The sequence below is a fragment of the Enhydra lutris genome, unplaced genomic scaffold (assembly GCF_002288905.1).
Source record: "Enhydra lutris kenyoni isolate GAN:26980312 unplaced genomic scaffold, ASM228890v2 scaffoldscaffold12, whole genome shotgun sequence".
NCBI classification, from domain to species: Eukaryota; Metazoa; Chordata; class Mammalia; order Carnivora; family Mustelidae; genus Enhydra; species Enhydra lutris.
Genome location: NW_019154096.1, coordinates 25,758,649 through 25,780,090, shown reverse-complemented (window position 1 = coordinate 25,780,090; position 21,442 = coordinate 25,758,649). Strand labels below are relative to the sequence as shown.

Genomic DNA, 21,442 nt, shown 5'->3' with positions numbered 1-21,442 from the left:
TGCCTACAAACCATAAAATTTAACCAGACTTTATGACTATTCCTTTTGAAATTACTCTGCCATGACAAATTGGACTAATGTACGGGCTTCTTGATTTCTGGTTTCCTGGCCACCATTCACACATACCTGGGAATTCCAGAGAATTCTGAAAATTCTTAAGAATTCCAGAAGATCTAACCTACAACTTGTCCTTAAATGCAATGGAATTTTTTCAAAACCTAATCGTCATAATATATTTGGTAGATGTTTGATAGAATAGGTTCTAATTTTGACTTGGTCATTTTCTGTTTGAACTTGAGTCATGACATTTTGTTTTCAGGTCTCAGACACAAATACTTGGGGGTCCCCACCCTGTAGCTGCCCCACCCCAGGGGAGGAATGGCCATGCTAAGCCCTTACTGAGTGGTGGGTTCGTTCACAGGTCCATTTCCCCAGAGGTAAAGCGGGGGCAGGTCTACCTGGTAAGAACTGCGGCTTTAACACAGGGTGAGATGGGAACCAGTGGTGGGTTCCAGAAAAGTAACAGGAAGCTCCCTGGAAATGGAGGGGAGCCTTGCTGCTCTACTTCTGAGCTTGGCGAACTCGGGGCCTGGCACACGGCAGGTGCCCAAAGAAGGTCTGCTGAGTTTGCTGGAGAGTGACACGGCCCTGGGTAGCGGGCCTCCAGCCCGTTGTCCCCACCTGCTAATGGCTCAGAAAGCTGTGAGGAAGGCTGGAGACCTGGAGAGGGTCACGGGGGACCAGGTCCTGGAAAATGCCCAAGGCCAAGGGCAGTCCCAGTCCAGCAAACCCCTTTGGCAGGTGGATTCTTCAAAAATGGCCTCCCCGGGCTGGTGGCCCACGCAGCCACTGTCTCCCAGGGACACCTGTCTCACCTGCGCCTCAGTTCCCTCGGAAGGATTTTTGCAGAGACATAAAGCAAAGGTAGGAGTTGACCAGAGAGGTGTTCCGAGGGAAGCTCTTTTGGGGTCCCAGGCTGGAGTTGTTGGCTAGAGCCCAAGTGCCCACGAGATGGCAGCAGAGAGCACCCACACCATCTCAAGCCCCAGAGAGGGCTAAGGAACTGGCCTAAGGTAGTGATTTCCACACTCGGCCCCTTGCTTAAAAGAACCCTCCCACGGGGCCTGCAAAAAACCCGATTCCAGATCCCTGACCCAGGCCCTATTGGAATCTCTGGAAGGGGGACCCAACCACCAGCAGAGAGTCATTCAGATAAGGAAAGGAGAACAAGAAGCTTCCTTCAAGGCTGACATCCTCCCCTTCTAGACTCTGTCCCGGTTGGCTGTGGTTGGTGAGGGGTCCAGATGGGGAGGCTAGGCCTCGCCAGAGTGGGGCAGCCTTCCTGTGGAGCTTGATGTGAAATTTTCCCTCCCTTCTCCCATCCCACCCACACTCTCTCAGGACCTGAGCCTCCTGCCACGGCACCCGGGGCCAGCAGAGATGGAGGGCTGGGCCAGGCAGCTTCCAAGTCAGACAGACCTAGGCTCACGTCCTGACACAATCTCTGACTAGCTCTGGGACCTTGGCCAGACCCCTCAAACTCCAAGACTCAGTTTCCTCTGTAGTACGACAGTAGTCATGAGTTCACCTGCCCCATGAGGTCATTACGAGGGTGAGAGAGAATTCAGGGGAAGGCCTCGGGCAGTGCCCAGCACAGTGCTGGCATTCGATACGGTGGGTTACCACCAACTATGAGGTTCATGCCTGTCTCAGCTGGCTGAGTGGCTATGGGGCTGGACCCTGGGGATAAACCACCTCAAATGAAGCCAAATGGGGAGGATACCACCTCACAGATGCGAACCCCAGAGCCGATCAAGTGGGGTGCCCAGCCCTGGCTTTCCTCATCTTCCCCAGGATGCTGGCTCCCATCCAGACTCCTGAGACTTTGGCCACGTCTCCCTTGCTCCCCACTCCAAGTCCTATCCCTGCACACAGCGCATCCAGGGGCCTGGGCCAACCTGGAATATTCCAGGCCAGAAAATCCCTGGGCAAACTTCAAACACCCCACTGGGGCCTGCCTGTGGGGAACAGAAATGGGGAAGGAAAGGTGGGGGGGACAGAACCTATGTTGTGTGACTTGAGGAGGTGGCTGGTGCCTTGCTAGGGGAGGGCGGGAGCTCTCCTGTGGGCACAGACCGAGTCCCGGGGTCTCGGCAAGCGTGGTGACGAGCTGAACCAGCTTAGCTGCCTGGACCCTGTCCCTCAGCAGCCTGTGCTCCCTCTGACAAAGCCTGAAGCAGCCCACTGCCTCTGAGGACGGGGTGAGGGCTTTCCCACAGCCCCTGACTACCTTCAGCCATGCAAGAGAGCTTCCAGAAGTCTGCTCCATGGGCTGGCTCAGAGGGAAGCAGGAAGCCCGGCGGTCCCTCATGGGCCAGCATGGCAGACGCCCTGAGAAGGGCTGCCTGGCATTCTGCCGTCCCACCACCACTTACCGTGGTCACGTCAGAGTCTGGAGGGGTCATCTCCACCAGGTTGATGTAGTAGGGGGCATCCTTCCAGATGGGGTGGTTGTCGTTGATGTCCAGGAGGGTGATGTTCACCTGCGGGGGCCACGAGGGGCAGAGAGGGAGGCACCCGGCTGAGCTGTGCGGGGATGGGGCCCAGGAGAGGTCATACTCAGGGGCCTATGGGGCATCTCAGCAGGAAATCCATGGGCTCCATCTACTTTGGGGGCCTCGGGGCAGGGCCTGGGCTTTCTAGCACAGGAGGGAGCCAGGTTCCCCCAGGAGGAGAGAGTTCAGGTGCCGTCCCATCAGGAAGCATGATGAATGCAATGACCCCTGAAATTCTTCCTGTAACTGGGGACCTCTCTCACCCATCCCAGGCTTGGCGGAAGGGGATGGACAGGGTCGGGGTTGAGATTCAGTCTCAGCTATGAGCCAAGCAATTTCCCTGCTCACCTGCCACCCAGGTAAATTATTTATACGGCTCAGAATCCTATTAGCAGGGGCCTCCCAGGACAGAATGGGGTTCTGGGGATTTTTCTGCCAAGTCCCTGGCCAAGCGATACTGACCCCCTACCCCTCTGGCCGGGCAGCAATGGGGCACAGCTGCTGTGGGTAGGGTGAGGGCCAGGCAGAAAAGTCAGGGATGGCTCCTGAGGGAGAGTCAGAGAAAGCAAGCAGGATGAAGGAGGGGAGGTGGCCAGAGGGACCTGTCAGCGGGTTTTCCTACTTCCTCTCCCATAGGGGGCTTCCTGCCTCTTACTGCCCACACCCCCCGGGCCCCCCTGTCTCCTCTGCAGCCCAGAGCTCAGTCAGGACCCTCAGATATCCTTTCTCTAGCTTCCTATACCTGAGGCACCTTGGTGGGACAGCAAGGCCTTGGCTGGGGGCTCTGGGCCTTGATGGGTCCTACTTACTCACGGTAGGGAAGCCTAGGCATCGTTTCTCAGCGCCAGGGTTAGGGACCTTGCTTTCTGTTTGGAGCCACCCTTTCTGGCAGAAATACTGCTCCTTGTAGGAGCCCCTAACTCCTACTTGCCCAGCTGGTCTTTTAGGGACAGGGAAAGACACCTGTTCCTCCTGAGTCCCCCATGTCCCAGGAGGGCATGCCTTTCGTCCCCCTAGCTGCAGTGGCCCCAGAGTTGACCTTGGCTGACAGCAAGTTGGCGTCTGCCACCCTCCCCCGACTCGCCCTGCATCAGGACACAGGTGCGACCTGCAGATGGGCTAGGGAGCAGCACCCGGGCAGCAGGTGGGCGAGCAGGGGGCACGGGAGCGGTGGGCACTCACAGTGGAGATGCCGGTTTTCTGATTGTGGCCCACGCCCCCGTCCACGGCTCTCACGATGAGGATGTATTCAGACTTGGTCTCACGGTCAAGCAGGGAGGTGGTGGTGATTTCGCCTGCGGGACGGAGGCATGGGGTGGGCCAGGGAGACAGCAGGGAAGGAAGGAGAGCGTGAGCGTTATTTGCATGATCTGGTAGCAGGTGTGCCTGTGTGTGTCTCCGTGTGTGTGCATGTGCTGGGGGTGTGAGATGGCGCCCTGGAGGGGAGAGGGGGGAGCACCCATGCCCCCGGAAACTGGAATGCCCAAGGTGGCAGCATAAGCCCCTGATGGGGAAATATTTTTGCGTGGGGGACAGCATGGCGGGTGACAGGGTTAGGGGTTGGGGACTAGGACGGGAGCACCCTGGCCTCAAGCTCGGTCACAAGAGACCTCTTTTTTAGACTTCTGACATGATCTTACTGGCGCTGTCCCTTGAGACTCGTTACTTAAATCCTCTGTGCCTCAGTTTCCTCCCCTGGTCAGAAGGGAAAAGTAATAGGAATTACTTCAGAGGGCTGTCGGGCGATTAATGGGGTCAACATCATAGAAGGCTCAGAACGGTGCATGGCACTGTTTATTCACAGACAGTCACAGAGAAACAGACATGACCCTGAAACGTAGGATGTGTTTTACACGTGTTCTGACTCATTACTCATTAATCAGCCCATAATGCATTGACAATAGTTATAAAATAATTTCCTCATGATCTTGTAACATGATTCTATTACCTTGAGGTTTCTTTTAGGGTACAAACAAGTTATTCCATTAACTACAAACACTTAAAACTGACCACTAATCAGCCTGTTTTTGGCTTTTCTTTGTATTTTGGTGTAACCGAAACACAGAGGTCACCCTGGTCACATGTGGAGTGGTGTGCTGGTGTTTGATAACCGGATCCCCAAAGGAAGCAAAAAAAAAAAAAAAAATTTGCTGATTTCCATGGTGTAAAGACTCCCACCAGGGCCACGGCAAGCTGCTGACTTGATGGCCTGGAACCAGGAGTGGAGGAGATGCTTGAAGTTGGCTCTCAGAAGCAGGTGTGAGCTGGTCCCTGCCAGCCTGCCCGTGGTGGTAGGCAGGCCGTTTACCTCTGACCTGGGCCACGGCAGAGAGCTATGCTTTGAGGACAGTGAGACCCAGATCTGAATTCCAATTACGGCCCTTTCTACATGTTTGGCCTTGGAAAAGTTACTTAATTTCTTCGAGCCTCAGTTTTCTCATCTGTACAATGGAAATTACTATGCCTTCCAACCAGAGCTCTTACGAAGATTAAATAATTAACAGAGCTACGGATAAAGCTCCCAGCACGTGGGAAATGCTTATCACCTTCTCCAGACTGTGAGAATTCCCCAAGGCAGGGACTGTACACCATCCGTTTTTTTGCTTTTGTTTTTTTACCCCCCTTGCCTGAACTGTACCCCCTGAGGCGAGTTACTCAACTTCTCTGTGCTTGGTTTATTCTACCATAAAACAAGGGAGCTGGACCAGATGGTCTCACCTTTCCCTCCCTGCCACACTGGTCTGTCCTCTGACCTGCACAGGGCTGAGCTGGGAGTGGGGACCGGGCAGCAAAGGCGCTAAGGCCAGAAACAAAAGAAAGGCAAAGGTCGGCCCGCCAGGCCATGTTCCATGCTGGGGCGGTGTCAATTAATTGGCAGGGTGAGGAAGAAATTAATCTCTAAAAAGTTTTAAACATGAACTTGTCGGCATGATAGATGGCTCCTCCTGTCTGGGAAATTAGATCCAATTAAGGCCACCTTTGTGGAGCGGGCCTGGCTAATTTGACCGAGGAGCTCGGAGGAAAACACTTATGCCTTCCCAGCTGAAAGAGTCATGTTAAGGCAGCAAGAAAATGTCCATGTCATTATTAAAGGCCCCAGGGTGGAGATGTGGTCCCTGGCTGGGGAGGCAGCCGGGTGCTGAAAGGTCAGAGCACCCACCCCGCTCATGGGTCTAACGTGGCTTATATCATGTAGCACTTAAAGCCTGGGCTCCGGGGTCTGAAGTTCAGACTTTCCAAGTCCTCAGTCAAGTTGCTTCACCTGTCCTATGCACCAGTTCCGCCACCTGGAAACTCAGGGCCATGCTGGTACCTGCCCGAGAGCGGTGAAGGTGATAGACGGGCATGACACTGTCTGAGCCCCTGGCTAATGCCCGTGAATGGTATTATTCTGAGCCCCGTGGAAATGCGGGCTCGCTGAGGGCGGATGCTCCTGCGAGCAGGGAACAAGGCCCCCATTGTGTCAGAGGTGGAGCGAGAGGCTCAGGACGGCCCTGGACAGGTCTCGCCTTGTACATGTCAGTACGTTCTGCTCCCCTCGCTTCCAGGAAAAGGGGATCAAAGAAAGCCTGAAGGCAGACTTGGATGGTAAGGGGCATGGGTTACAGGAAGACTTAAAGCCTCCTCCAGCCCCTGTAGCAGGGCTGGCCAGTGTCCACCAGACCCCTGCTCTCTTTCCCAGGCTAGACTGTCGCTGCACAGGGGCTGTGAGGCCAGAGACGACTTCCCCAGGCTGCCTTCCATGTAGGTGGGGCTATTGCTGGCTCTGGCCAAGAGGATGTGAGCCAAAGTGACGTCTGTCACCTCCAGTCCTGGCCCATACACATCTCAGATAGAACTCCAGGCTCTCTTCCCCTGTCAGTGACCTTGGAGCACAACATGGAAGGTGCCTGGGTCCCAGAATCACCATGCTCAAGGCTGTCCACTGAATATGGCATCGGAAAGCTGGGTGGGTCAGGATTTCTGTTGTCTTGGGCCACTCAGATTTCAGGGTGGGCCTGCTTGGTACCTTCAGTGCCCTTACCTAATATAAAAATGGGTATTTAGAAGTGGGGGGCCTTGCATGACCACTAAGTAGCATGGGAACCGCTATGGGGGCAGGCCATGTCTAATTCCATTCTGTGCCCCAGAATCCAGCACCTGCCGGAGAGCAGGCCCCCACTGACACCGAATGAACATGTGAATGAATGTCCAGGGGTCTCATATTCCTTCCCAGCTTGTGACCTGGAGTCTCCTGTTTTTGTTTTTTTTTTCCCTCCCCCTTCCCACCCAGCTTCAGGGGAGAAGGATCTGGAGGGAGGCACATGGAGAAGGGGGAAGAAAGCTGAGAGCTCCGTGGACTGAGCAGGGGGCCAGGGACTCACCAGGGGGCCCCTGGGTGAAAAGATGAAAGACAACGATGAGGAAGATGTCACCGTGTTAGCACCTGCTGCGTGCCAGGGACAACTCTAGGAGTGTTCCCTGTAACAACTCACGGGCTCCACACCCCACCCCTAAAACGAACATCCTCATTGTGCAGTGGGGGAAAACCAAGGCATATGCTGTGTTAAGAAGAGGAGCCAGGGTTCAAGAACTGGGTCAGCAGCTGAGGGATGGGAATGTGGAGGCTTAAGAGATCCCTGTAGGGTGGCATGTTAGCCACCTGTTTGCAAAATGGAACACATGCTAAACATAACAGGGCTCTTTGCCATTGAAAGACATCCTCTGGGGACACATTTATGTTCCAGTTTGGGGGCGGGGGTAAGATCACTAATCACACTCTAGTTCATATGTCAGGGATAAAACCAGGTGCTCAAAGCTGGCATGCTTCAGTTGAGGGCTTCCTGGGAAAGGGAGGGAGACCCTGGCTCAGGGGCAGACCCAGGGCCAGGCATGGGGAGTCAGCCTGAGGCGCAGAGGATGGGGCCACGGCGCTCACCTGAGCGGGCGTTGATCCGAAACTGGGAGGAACCCTCCAAGGAGTAGATGATGGATTCCTGACCGTACTCTCGGGAGCGGTCCAGGTCTGTGGCATTCAGGAACAGCACCGTGGCTCCTTCCGGGAGACAAACGGGAAATGTTCAACCTAGGCTTGTGGCTTGAGGCCCTGGGAGCAGGACCTGGGACCTCCTGCTGACCAGCCTTCAGGAGGCAGGAAACCTGCCACTGGGGCACCCAGGGGAGTGGGCTCAACCCCCAGAGCTCCCTAGGCTGCGTGGGGACAAGGCTCCATGGGAGGGGGTCCCGGAGCCTGGGGGGGATTACACCTGCTGCTCTTGCCCATCCCCCACCCCTAGGGAACCTTCCACTGCTCTCCCCCACCTCCATCTGGCAGCTCACCAGAGAAAATACACTCAGATGGACCATCTTTGACTTTGAGTCAAAAAGAAATGAAGCCCTATATTAAATTATTCCACGTTTATTGTATTCAATTTTGGTCTTGTTTCATCTTGTTCACAAGGGGAAATTTATAAGGGTTTTTATTTTCTCTTTAATATCTAGTTAAGGCCCTCGCCATCATGTCTGTTTCTGTGAAACCCTGGGTCAGGGGACCAGCCTTTCCAGCGGCCCTTGCTAGAGACCCTGAAAGCAGCCTGTCCCAAGGCCACTCCAGGTTGTGGGGTCTAGCCCTCCAGTTGTCTCCCACTGCCACCTAATGGCCACACTGAGGAGATTCAGTGTGTGGCCTTTCAGAGTCATGGCACCCAGGCTGGAATCCCAGAGGACCTTCTGGCAACTAAGCCTCAGCTTCCTCCTCTATAAAATGGGTCCGCCTGGAAAGCCAGCTTATGGGGCTGTTGGTGAGGGCCCTGGGGACAAGCAGGGTGCAGGCCCACGGCAGCTCTCACTGAGCCACACACGGGGGTTACTCTTGTGTGAATGAAGCGGGAGTCCCAGTGGTCTAAGGGGCCAGGCAGGGGGCTGTGAGACAGGCAGGTCTTTCTGGCACCTTCCAGGGAGTGTAAGGCCTTGGCTCCCCAGTCTTACCCTGAACAGGGGGACAGGAGAGAGATCCTCTCCTGGGGATGCCTGACTGGGACAGGGAAGGGTGGGTTGGGCCCAGCCTGGGACCCACCCAGGAAGTCCTCAGACACCAGGAACGTATCTAGAGACTCTCCTGAGAAGGCTCCATGGTGCCACAGAAGGTCACCCTCAAGATACAGCAGCAATTCCTCACCTGGGGGTTTCCCCCACCAGAACAGTCCACCCTAAATGTAAGGGTAAGCTATCAGCCTGCCCCCAGAACAGAGCGGGTCCCCGGGGAACCCGAATGTGGAGCTGGGGGTCCCGGGTCTGCAAGCTGGACCCTGCCACCAAATTCATGACCACGAGATGAGCGTCCCCTTCTATTTCTCACATAGGAACACAGCCAGCCTGGCCTCACAACATGATTCAGTCCTCTCTGCACATGTTCACTTAATCAAGCTTGTTCTGTGACTGATCGCTGACCGTTCTCTTCCCTGCTGGAGAGCAGCTGAAGGAGAGTGGGGACCAAGCACCCAGCACAGTGCCTGCACATAGTGGGTGCTCTGCAAACAGCTGCTGGCTGGCAGATGACTAGACTTGTCATGGGTGTGTCCTCTGGCCTCCTGCCTCCACAGCCTCCCCCCACCGGGGCCTGTACCTGCCATGATGTTCTCCACCACGGAGACGAAGTAGGCAGGCTTGCTGAAGGTGGGCGGGTTGTCGTTCTCATCCTGGATGGAAGGGAAACAGGTTTTCAGAGCCAGGGAGGCCAGCAGGGCTGGTCAGCTGCCCGAGGGGAGGCTGGGGGTGGGGGCTGGCACAGAGGAGCTTTGGCCTTGATGTATAATCAGAGCCAGGTGGGGTGTCATGGGGGGGCGGGTGCTCCCCTGGCTGGGCTACAGTTTGGGGAGGGAGGATTGGCCTTGGGGAGACATGTAAGAGCCAGGAAGATGGAAAAGGAAGGCAGCAGTGAGGTTGCCTAGAACTCTCAGCTTCCTTCTCTCCCATTGGTTTTCGAGCGCATCTCCAAGCTTTACTCCTGTTCTGCTCAGCTCAGCACCCTCCATGCTGGGGGTGCCTGCTTGAAACTTCCCTCCCAGCAGCTCTAAGATGGCGATGGAAGGTTCTAAGACCCTTCCCACCAGAAGGAAAGGGAGAAAGGAACATCCGGACCTAAAGTTCCTGGTTTCCAGAGCCCGGATTCCAGGCCCCTCTGCCCAGGTAGGAACAAGAGCGGCTCCTCCACCCACTGGGGCAAAGCCTGGCCCGGAGCCTGCCACCTCTGGTTCTCCAGCAGTCCCTCGTCCCGTCCTGCCTCCACCAGAGACCAGCCTCGGTGACACAGTGGCCAGGAGCTGGTGAAGGCCGAGGGGCTGAACCGGCCCAGACTTGGCCTCCTCCTTCTCCCCCTGCTCCTCTGTCTCCCTCTTCCACGCTCCAGACGATCTCTACGCCCTCCAAGACTCTGGTCCTCACCCACTGCTTTTTGTAAGCACTCAATGTGAATTTCTTTCTATTGACCTCTTGGAGGAAGCCCCCAGGCCCCCTCTCTGAGCCTTTCCCCTTCCCCTGGGAGCCCTGGGCGTGGTGGCCCCCGGGGAGTCTCCTGGCTGCAGTGTTCACAGCACAGGCTTCCCTCACGGACCTGGGAGCTCCTTGAGGGGCAGACTTCCCTAGAAGCCCCCTTTGCTAGCATCACTTATACCCGAGCGGCAATGAAAGCGAGACAGGCATGACAGCTGGCTGTCCACACCTCAGAACTTTCGAGAACCCCATCCTGCCGGAACTGCAGACTGCGGGTACCCAGAAAGGAATGCCGTTCTTCTTCCCCAGCCTGTCCCCTGGCTCTGGGCTGTGCAGCACCTCCCCCCCACCCCCCTGCCTCGGAGAACTGGCGGTGTGAAGGCTCGCCTGCCATCCAGTGCCCCAACAGCATGCCGGGGCATCCCCCCAGTGCAGGCGCCAATGCCCCATATATGTATATATTTAAGCCTTCCGCTTGGCTGCGCGAGACGGCACCGAGAATGTCAGTGACAGAGCATGAGGCAGAAACTTATTAGCGGTGATATTTCCCCGGATCCTGGCACTGCATTCGCTATTAGTTCTAATTCAGCGGCTCCCTCTACAAAAGCTTATTGTCCCTAATGGGAAATCTACAAACCAAGTTTGACTTCTTTATTAAAAACCAACAAGCAGTGGGTGAAAAGGAATCACCTGGCGCCCCCCTTCCCCCATCCCTTTCTCCTCCAGGAGCCTCCCGCCCTGATCTGCCTCGCCCCACCCCCAACCAGTGCCAGAGACGCTGCTGTGAACTTCTCATCTCTCATCTTCGCCCCCAGTTGAGAGAAAATCCCTTTGGTGGACGGAGGAGGCAGCTTAGATAAGTGACAGCTACTTAAAAATCACCCATGTGCAGAATCAACCCAAGGGCGATGACCTTTTCACGTGTGGTCCTTAGACAAAAGTGACTAGTGACTACACCACCCCAAAGCCCTGCTTGAGGGAGTATGGTCCCTCACGGCCAAGGTGGCTCCTGTCTTTGTTGCCAAAACCCCCGCCCCACCCTTCCCCGCTGTCAGGGCCAGAGCACACCTGGAGGGAAACTGTGGGGCCCTTGCTGGTCTGCAGGACAGCTTTGAGGGAATTTGAAAATGACCTTTTCTGCTCAGCTCAAGTAGCTCCAGGACCAGTGGATCCCTGCCCCCACCCAACCCTGCACACGGAGACCCTGCTGTCTGGCTTCAGGGAGGGAGGCGAAGGCTGCTGACTCCTCTTTTATTCACAGTGAATGAAAGGTTCGTTTGGCTCCTTGGCCACCCTCTTCCTGTTTGCTTGGGCTCCCCCCGGAGAAGCCGAGGTGAAAGGAGGAAGAGGCCCTTTCTGGGTTCCTTAACTGAGCCACTGGTGGGGAAGCTGGGGTTTGGGGCAGTCCCTGGGTTTCAAGATCCCATCGAGGACGACCTTGGAAGGCCTTGCTCCTCAAAGTGTTGTCCCCTGACCTGAAGCGTCCACATTGCCTGGACTTCGCTGGGAATGCAGAGCCTCGGCCCCTGCTTAGGTCCACTAAACAAGAATTTAAGATCTCTAGGAGATCCACGCAAACTGTGAGGTATATTGATTTCAATCGCATGCAGCTAGGGATTTCCGAGGCTTCGGGCCTAGGAGTATACTGGAAAGGATGTGAACTCAGGAGTCAGGTCAGGATTCCAATCCTACCTCACCAGGACTGGCAGCAAACCCAAGTGCCGCTTATTAGCCAGAGAGAGAGGAAGGCCCTGGGGATCCTGGACCTACTATATTTTGCCTCATCTGTGGAATGGGATTGGGAAAGTTTTAATTTCCACGTGGCCAACTCTGCCTGTCCATCCCTGGGCTGGTGTAGATCACCTCAACTTATTTTTTGACTCCTCCCCTATTCTCACCCTCTCCTTCATCCGCTTCCCCCAAACTGAGAGTGTATCTTCTCTGTCTGCCTGAGTTCTCGGAAATTCCCATTGGTACCAGAGATAGCAGGCAGCACAGATGCTGCTGATGGTATGCTCGACCATCCTACCAGCTGCGACGACAGCCAACATAACAGGTGTCAAGAGCCACCTGCGTGATCTCAAGCCTCATGACAATACCATGATGTGGTACCATGATTATCCCCATTTTGCAGATGAAGAGACTGAGGTTGAGAAAGACAGAGAGTTTAGGACCCCAGGTCATAGAGTTAGAGGGTGGCAGATCTGGGTCTCAGAGCCATACGCCTCCCAAACTCTGTTCCTTCCTTCATTCCTCGAGGAGGGGGCAGGTTTCACAGACACTGTTGTTCTCTCCCATCCCTGCCGCTGCACCTTGCTCACTGGGAAAAGTCACCATGCCTGAGCGGACAATACCAACCAGTTGAAAATGGTGGGTCGCTCGAGCTTGGGAGTGTGACCAGGACTGGGGTGCTTTGGGGGCTGAGTTTAATCAAGATGGGTAAACTAGGGTTGGGGCACATCGAGAAGGAACTCAAGAACGGGGTCATAATTGACAAGGAATGCATTCTGCTTCTTTGGTGCCCGCCTGCCCTGGTGCTTCAAAGTGGGGGGCTGTGGGTAAAGGCAGGCCGTGAGTGTTTAGGGTTCTGTGGATCTCCTCTTTCCTGGCCGCCCCTCCCCCCAGCCTCCCACCACTCCCTGAAACCTGCGAGGGACCCCAGACTATGCTTTTCCCTTTGCTGGTTCTTCACAGCCTCACCCTCTGATGCCACCCCTAGATCCTGCTCCTGGCTGCCCACATGCAGGGCTCCCCCAGAGGCGTCACCCTCCACCTCATCACTGCCAGCCCATCCTAGGGAGCAAGCGAGTAGGGTTCCCTGCCCAGAGAAGGACCATCCCACCAGGCAGCTGGCCCTTGGGCCTCTGCTCTGGGTTGAGAGGATGAGGCTTGGTAAAGCCAGGTGTGGGGCAGCGCCAGAAGCTACTGGTGAAGCCATCTGGGACAGGAAGGTCATCCAGCACTTCTGCATGGGAGATTTTGCAGAGCGCACGTCAGATCACAGTGTATCTCCTAACCTGCCCATCTGACCTAATCTTCCTGGAGTCTGAAATGCACTAACTCTTCCGTCAACACACACTCATGGCTCCTGCAGGCAGCAGCCTTTATGAGATGGAGGTTCGGGAGGGGGATGCTTGCGCATACACAGTGGGGAAAGGCCACTGGTGCCCCCTTCAGACCACAATCTGCATCCCTGGGATCACTAGTGGGGCAGCACGGGGCAAATGAACCGGCGTGGAGATGGATTCAGTGACTGATAATTTCAGAGACGGAGAGCACTAACGTGTGTTTGATATTCATGTCAGACCAGCTGTGGTTGGGTTTCAGGCCCCTTTAGATCTTCAGAGGAATGGACAAAGGAAAGAGAAAAGGAAGAGGGGGATATATAGAGAGAAAGAGACAGGAGAGAGATGACCTCCCTGTAATTTCCCTTCAACTTCACAAAGCATGGCTCTACACGACGGAATCCCATGACATTTCCTCCTGCTTGAGCCCCAGTTCCTGTTCCCCACCAGCGGGCATCCTGAGCCCCCCTAAAGAAGTTAGAGTAGGATGATAGAGCTCTTCTCACATCCCAGGGCCTGGCCTTCCTGGCTGAGCTAGGGGGCAGCTTGGCGGTTCAGTGATGGCAGAAGTTTGCAGGACAGTCTGCTGAGTGACTCCCCGAGCTGCAGGGACGCCAAGGATGTAGGGACACAGTCTGACACCACTGGGTTCAGGCAGGGTGCCCAACACTCACCACCCTTTACCCTGGGAAGGTAAGCCCAACACTCACTCACTTGAAAGGGCAAGACCAGCACCCCGGGTACTTACAAACACCTCGATGGTGACAGGGACAGTGCTGTTCAGAGGGGGGTTGCCAGCGTCCTTGGCCATGACCGTCAGGTAAATCAGCCCGTTGGGTATCTGCTCGTAATCCAGGGGACGGCTCACGCTGATCACTGAAATGACAGGAATATGGCCCCAGGCCTCCTATAAGCAGACTTTAGATGCCCATCCAGCCAGGGGTCTCCTTTGGGCAGAGAGGCTGTGGCTGGCACAGGCTGGCCAGCTCTGCCTCATTCCCTGCCCCCCACACCACCACCGGCTCTGAATTCCTGGAGCCTCGTGGTCTTGACTTAGGTGAGGCACAATGCTGAGCACAGCTGGTGTTGACTGTCTTGGTGGTAATGTAAGCACTGCTTTACAGGTGAGGAAACCAAGCTCAGAGAGGCTCAGTAACTTGGCCAAAGTCACACAGCCAGCACCGTGTTAGAGGCGGGGCTTGAGCCTGTGTTTCCCTGAATCCAGAGCCCAGGCTCTTCCCCAGTAGGTGCTATTGCCTGCTCATCTGTCTGTCTGTCTCACCCACTTATCCGGCACTCTCCATCAGCCTGGAAGCCTCTCGGAGGGCAGGGTCATGCCTCTGGCTCTCTAGTTTGGTCTTCTACCAGTTCTCCCTCCAGATATGCAGAAAGCTCATCCACTCACTGCCCAGCCTCAGGGCTGCTGGGGTGATGCCGACAGTGGGGTGCAGATGGCAGCCCCTTCCTCAGTCTCTCTGGCCCTGCCTGATCCCTCCCATGGCCTCTCTCCTCTCTCTCCTTCCCTCCCATGCCTCCTCCCTTTACCCCGTGGGCTCTCCATGCCCATCCTGTCCAGCAGCCTGCTCTGGGCACTGCTGACCCCCTTGGGGGGACCCTCAGGTGTGGCCAATTTTACTCTCAGCAGAACCTTGCTTGAAGGGGGTAAAGACAGCCCTAAAGCCAGAGGCAGGCAGAAGTGAGGGGGATCCAGGGGCAGCTGAGAGATGCCGCCTTCTGATGTCCCCACTGCGGCACATGCCTGAACTCTCCCACAGGTACTCTCCTGCTTGGGGAGGGAAGGCATATGGGCTCCCACGTGGGGGGCATAGGTGGTCTGCTGGGGCATTATGACAATATGAAATCACCACTTTCTACACGCAAAATGGAAGTAAAAGCTTTGCTTTAGTAATATAAAACCTAAGGGAGGGTCTAGCTACGAAGAGGCTGGGGTGTGCCAGTGGGCAAAGACACTTCAGGTCTTTGAGGGGGCAGGGCATAGATTTTAGAGAGAACATTGGGCTGTAGCATCTGGAGTGAGGACCGCAGTTTCTGTGACCTCATCTCCCTGACCTGACTGTGGGGTACAGGAGGAGGGAGTGCTGGACTCAGAGTCACCCAGAGTACATCCGTTCTGCCTTGGGGTCACCTATGCCATCTTCAAGCATTCGGGAAGCTTCCCACAGGAGGAGATGTCCAAATGACCAGCCTAAGGCCAAAGGAAGGCAGAGCAAAGAGACAGAGAGGAAGGGTTTTCCTGGCAGAAGGAACAGACTCAGCAAAGACATGGGAGTGACCGATAAGGGGAGAGTGTCAAGGGTCTCAGAGAGGCTGGGTTCTGGTGTGGAAACAGACACGCTGAAGGAAGAGGCTGGAGCAGCAACCCAGAGCCATATCACATGTGTGTCTGTCGCTGGCCCACTCTGCTGTGTGACCTCGGGCAAGTCACTCCCTGTCTCTGGGCCTTTGTTGCCCCTCCTCTGAGAAACAAGGCTATCTCAAGATCTTGGAGCTGAAGGCTGCTGCTGCTACTCCCTGCCTGGGTTCTGGGGATCAGGAGTCCCAGGAGGGCCGTCGGGGTGAGGCCCAGAGTCTGGGACTGTGCCTGAGCCCAGCAGGGAGTGGTCACTGCCTGTGAGGCCGCTGAAGCGGGCCCAGAGCATCGGGAGGCGCAGCCAACAAGCCTCTACCTCACGGACCTGGCCAGGCATCCAGGGTAAGAACGAGGGGCCCTGCAGACTGTGGTGATATCAGATGTGGAGCTGCCCATGGCCTGAGACCCAGAGAAAGATGGAGCTGTTCCTACAGAAGGGCGATCCCAGGCCTGTGTCCCTCACCCTGGCTGATGGGCTGTGGAGCAGCTCCCTGGCTTGTCCAGGGTGTCTGGGAGACAGACAGCCACGCCCCTCCTGATGGCCTTCTGGGGTGACTGACACCACCTCCCCCCTCGCCCCCCAAGAGCATCAAGGGTGTGCCGCCCTGCTCTGGCCCGCCGCCCCTCCTTCCCGGGCGGCCCCTCGCGCCAGCACAAATACCTCCATAGCCCTCGTACACGCTGATGTCGAAGTAGCTGCCAAAGGCGGAAGCGTTGACGATGCTGTAGGTGATCTGGTTGTTGGGAGGGGAGTCCTCATCGGTTGCCTGGGGGGGAAGAGCGCAGACAGGGCCCGTGAGCCCTCAGGGGCCGGGGCTGGAAGAGGGCAGGTGGGAGGGGAGGGATGGTCCCTTCAGGGTCTCCTGCTTTGGGAGATCCAGGCCCTCCTTGTCCCTCAGCCGGAGGCCACTCTCTGGCTCCCCACAGACACACCTCATGTAGTGTGGGAATCTAGAGGGTCTGCTGGAGGCCTAGGGGAAAGGGGGAAGCCCGGGGCTTACCCTGAGGATGAGAGGGCTGCCACCATCCCTGGCACGACCATCTTATAGACCCTTTGGTCTCAGCTTGAGCAGCCCAACCACAGAGGGCCCTCGCTGACCTCTGGATCAGGTAGGCCCTGCGCTGTGTGCCTCCTTAGTCCCTCCACACCCAGCCGTGGCTTCCTGTTTCATTTCTGCCTGCCTCCCTCAGACTGTCAGCTCTGTGCCAGCAGGAAACTTACACTTCTCGATGGCTCCTGTGTACCTGTAGTCCGGCACAATTTTTGGCACACAGTAGGTGTCAAATAAATGCACACTGCACGAATACAAGGTGGGGTGGATGCCCTGGAATGAGGTCAGAGATCCCTCTTTCTCTCTGGGGTGACTGAATTAATTAGCTTCTTTTCAGAGGTCTCTGCTCCTAGAGAGGCTCCAAGGGGCTCCCACTGCTCTGGTGTACCGGGAGCCGAGTGGGGTGGGACGGCATGGGGGTGCGGGTTCTGCCTTCTCTGCAACCCCCCGTGCACACCCCTGGTCCCTTGCCTTTCCTCCTGCCCACTTCAGAATCCAGCTCTAAAGGGAGGCTCTGGGTTCTGTCACTCTGGGTGGGCACAGTGGGGAAGGGGAGTGAGGACATCAAGAAGTCTCTGGTCTGGGGTGCCTGGGTGGCTCAGTGGGTTAAAGCCCCTGCCTTCGGCTCAGGTCATGATCCCAGGGTACTGGGATCGAGCCCTGCATCGGGCTTTCTGCTCAGTGGGGAGCCTGCTTCCCCCATTCTCTCTGCCTGCCTCTCTGCCTACTTGTGATCTCTCTGTCAAATAAATAAAATCTTAAAAAAAAAAAAAAGTCTCTGGTCAGAGTTACTCTGTGTGGGGGAACTCACTGCAGGAGGACATTGGGAGTACGGGGTCCCAAGTGGAAATCCTGCTTGCCATTTGCCAAGGGAGGGGGGACATCCCTTTGCTGAATGGTGACCTGAAATTTAAGCTGACCCAGACCCTTGCCCCACTCGGTTACCAAGGACACCAGGGAAAGCTCAGACGCCTGATGCAAATTGGGGCTGAGTTCTTTGTGGATGGCGGGTTGGTGTCTCTCGCGGCAGCTTCCACAGGGCGGTGGGCAGGCCGAGGCTGACGAGGGGAGGACAGGAGGGAGGCTGGGTGGCAGGACGCTCTGGCTTCTTACCCGGAGCCGCACCAGCTGGGTGACAGAAGGCTCGTTCTCCCTCAGGGCCCCCACATAGGCATCCTTCTGGAAGGTAGGCACGTTGTCGTTGACATCCAACACGTTGATCCTGACCCGGCCTGTGGTCTCCTCACCACCCCCATCCCGGGCGATGACTGTCAAGGTGAAGCGCTGGATGAGCTCGTAGTCCAGTCTGGCAATGAGCATGATGAGTCCGGTGTCCTTGTCCAGAGAGAACCTGTGTCAGGCGGGACAGGGGGAGAGAAAGGGCCCCAGGCGTAAAGTCAAGCAGCTCAAAGAAAAGGCCTGTATTTACTAGCCTGTCCTTGCCCGAAGGCATAAACAGAAATAAAGTCAGAAGTCTGCCCTCTCTTCACTTGCCCTGACTCAGAAGAGTGTGTTTCTAACGCGGAGTGGGGTGGGAGGTGGTGGGCAGGGGTGAGGACCACACGGGGTTGGGGAATAGCCCGGTACTGAAAGGGCAGGAGCAGGTTGATTTCGTCAGAGGGAACTCGGCAGAACGACCCTCCTCCTGCGTGAACAGGAGTTTCCGCCTACTGTCCACATTCAGATGCTGGAGAACAAGGACGGTCAGAAATTCTGCCATTCCAGATGCTTTGGCTCTTAAATGTTCTAGGCAGGTGGTAAAGCATCCAGCTAGGGGAAGAGGTCATGGGTCATCTCTCGGGAGAGAGCCCTTCTCTTCTGCCCCGGGTAGAGCCCTGGCTAAGGCACTTGGCACCAGCCTGGTACGTGTCTCCTGGGGAGAAGCGAGGTCCAGCGAGACCATCCCTCTAGCCTCCTCCTCTAAACAGTCCCTCGGGAGCCTCCCTTGAGTCGGAAGTTGGCACCTGTATGCCCAGATCTGGTCCTCTGAGCCTGGAAGTTCCTGGCTCCAGGACCAGGGAAGAAGACGGGAAGGGATGAGGAAACCCAAGTTGACCAGCACGAGGCCGTGTGGACACGGGGGCCCAGAGGGACAGAGATGCCCTGTGCATGCCTCCTGCTGCTGGCTCCTTCCTGCCCTCCTCCTGCCCCACCTAGAGTGGCAGAGGAAGGCCGGATGGCTAACAATCTGTCTCTTCCTGAGCACCCCTGCAGCCCACCAGGGCCCGGAGCGCAAGCTGACAGCCCGTCTTCCTCATCCTGCCGAGCATCCAGATGCCTCAGACCTGCTCTCTAACTTCCACTTGGTTTTGATCATTAAAAACGAGAGGGTTTCCCCTTCTGCTTAACTAAGGACGAGGAAAGAGATGGCCCAAAGCCACAGTGGGTGACAGCGCGAGGCTGGCAGCAGCCTGGTGGTGAGGCGAGTTACCTCCCACCCCCCCAGAGGCTGAGGGATGCGGTGGGCCCCCTCTTGCTGGAGGCCACGTATCCCGGTGGTGAAGACCACGTGCAGGCACCGGGCCCCAGAGCTTACCGGCTGTGTGACTTTGGGCAAATGTCTCAGCCTCTCTGAGTTTCTGTCTCTGCAAAGAGCAGATGCTAACAGTGCCTGGTGCTGAGTTCCTCTAGCACTTGGGGGGATGAGACTGGATCACGTGTGGAAAGCTCTGGGCACCGAGCAACACACAGCAAGCGTTCCCAGATGGGAGCTGCAGCTGCTACGGCCTTCGCTGGGTACTGTCACTCATGTTCCTGAGCTGCTTCATCCCCAAAGCTAAAGGCTGTCTTTCAAGGGTCAGAAAGATGATCCCTCTGAGAGTTTAGAGGATTTGGCCACGACTGTGCCACGGCGACGGCCATGCCGGCAGGGACTCCCATGGGTTCTGACTCCCTCCCTGCTCAGTGCGTTAGCCATGGCGGCACCGCACCCTCCCTGGCCTCCCTGGGCACTGAGAAGTTTCCGGAACTTTGTGAATAGTGGAGTGCCACTGCTGGGGTAGCATGGGGTGGGGGGCGCTGGGGCAGGGTCTTACCGGTCAGGGTCATCGCTGAAGAAGTAGTTGACTTCGCCGAAGGTGCCCACGTCATTGTCTGTTGCCTGCAAAGGTCAGAACAAGAAGTCATTGCTGCCGGCCCCAGCAAGGCTCCTGATCTCCCCGGGAAATGTCCACAGCCGGCCCGTGATTTCAGCAGAGGTTTGGCTTTTGGGGGTGGGACTTCTGGCTTCTGCCTCATTCTCGGCTCCGCCATAGTCCACAGTATAGGTGAAATGACACCATTCATTCACTCATCTGTTCCCTATTTTTTAAGATTTTATTTATTCATTTGACAGAGAGAGAGAGAGAGAGATCACAAGTAAGCAGAGAGGCAGGCAGAGAGGGGGGGGGGAAGCAGGCTCCCTGCTGAGCAGAGAGCCCGATGCGGGGCTCCATCCCAGGACCCTGAGACCATGATTGAGCCGAAGGCAGAGGCTTAACCCACTGAGCCACCCAGGCGCCCCACTGTCCGTTCCCTATTAAGCACGCACTGTGTGCTGGGCACTGGGACTCTGCTCCGTTCCCAGGCAACTCACTGCCCTGGAGCCAGGCAGCCTGCTGCTGCCACCAGATGCCAGGAGCAAAGGCCTTGGGCTGACCTTGTGGACATCTGCCTTACATTCGGGGCTTCTCGATAAGACTGTGATTGGACAGTTTCTGCTAATGAAAATGTTTCATTACTTTTATTTTAGCTTTAGTGAGGTATAATAGACAAATAAAATGGTAACACATCTGAAGTGTACAACGTGATGATTTGATATACATGTTCACTATAAAAGGATGTCCCCCACTGATTTAATTAACACATCCATCACCTCCCTTACTTACCATTTTTTTTTTTTTTTTTTTTTTTTTTTTTTGGTGAGAACACGAAGTTCTACTCTCTTAGCAAATTTCAGTTCTACAATACAGCGTTATCAACAGTGGTCATTTTATACGTTAGCTCCTCAAACCCCATTCATCTTATAGCTGAAAGTTGATACCCTCTTACCAACCTCTATTTTCCCTGCCCTCCATATCTTTGTATCACGTATTTTTTGACGTTCTCCTGCAAGTTCCTGGATTCTGTGAAATCTATTGAATTCCATGTTCTTTATGATAGACCTGAATGTTTGAGAAAAATTTGTGTTCAGTATACTTAGTTAAAGAAGGCAGAAGAGTGAATAATGTATTTCTACACCAAATGATCCAAGTGAAAAAAAAAATGTTCAGACCCAAAGGGTTCAGAACTCGGTTATCTAGGAAACCTGGTTATCCAGAAAGAGGCCATTTCTGGGGCTGGGGGCAGCCTCTTGTGCCCAAGTCCCATTCAACGTGCCCACTGTCTGCATTCTGGAAGACTGTGTGAGGCCTTCTGCTCAGTCAGGCTCTGAGCACAGCACAGGTTCTCAGGGATGCGTGTCTAATAAGGGACAAAGACGACGTTGAGCCATGGAAGCCACCCTCCTATGCAGGACTGCTTCCCGGACAGACCCTCTCTCTGAGCCACTCCTCACCACAACCATCAATTACGGAGCACCTTGCACTTGTCCCACATTTTCGTAATCACCCTGCAACGTAGGTCCTATTATCAGCACGGCATCCAACTCACAGACAAGGAAACTGAGGCACAGAGAAGGTAAAGAGCTCCCCCAAGGCTTCGCAGGGATTTGAAGCCAGTGCTGTCTTGCCATGCCCTTGGCCTCCATGTGTTACTGCTCTGAACCGAGAAGGGAGCTTGCTCTCGGAAGAACCTAGACAAAGCTCCTCAGGATAAGCCTGCCTCCCTCCTCCCCTTCCAGGGACCAGAGAAGCAGGGAGGAGCCCCTAAGTTCCCTTTTGCCCCACTGATCATCATCACCACGTGTGGCCATAGTCAACTCCTGTAAGTGAGGCTTGGCCTGGTGATACC

The 21,442-nt window shown here is 55.7% G+C and overlaps 1 protein-coding gene across 1 annotated transcript in view; it reads right to left on the bottom strand.

Annotated features, from left to right (window-relative positions):
* The window catches only part of LOC111144669 (cadherin related 23), a 354,437-nt gene that overhangs the window by 111,235 nt on the left and 221,760 nt on the right, over positions 1 to 21,442 (bottom strand). The window contains exons 14-21 of the mRNA XM_022499070.1: positions 19,549 to 19,613; positions 17,627 to 17,864; positions 16,123 to 16,228; positions 13,839 to 13,966; positions 9,160 to 9,232; positions 7,474 to 7,590; positions 3,738 to 3,850; positions 2,436 to 2,543 (exon numbers count right to left, since the gene is read on the bottom strand). Coding sequence (XP_022354778.1) covers positions 2,436 to 2,543; positions 3,738 to 3,850; positions 7,474 to 7,590; positions 9,160 to 9,232; positions 13,839 to 13,966; positions 16,123 to 16,228; positions 17,627 to 17,864; positions 19,549 to 19,613 — 948 coding nt within the window. The remainder of the gene's footprint in view (positions 1 to 2,435; positions 2,544 to 3,737; positions 3,851 to 7,473; positions 7,591 to 9,159; positions 9,233 to 13,838; positions 13,967 to 16,122; positions 16,229 to 17,626; positions 17,865 to 19,548; positions 19,614 to 21,442) is intronic.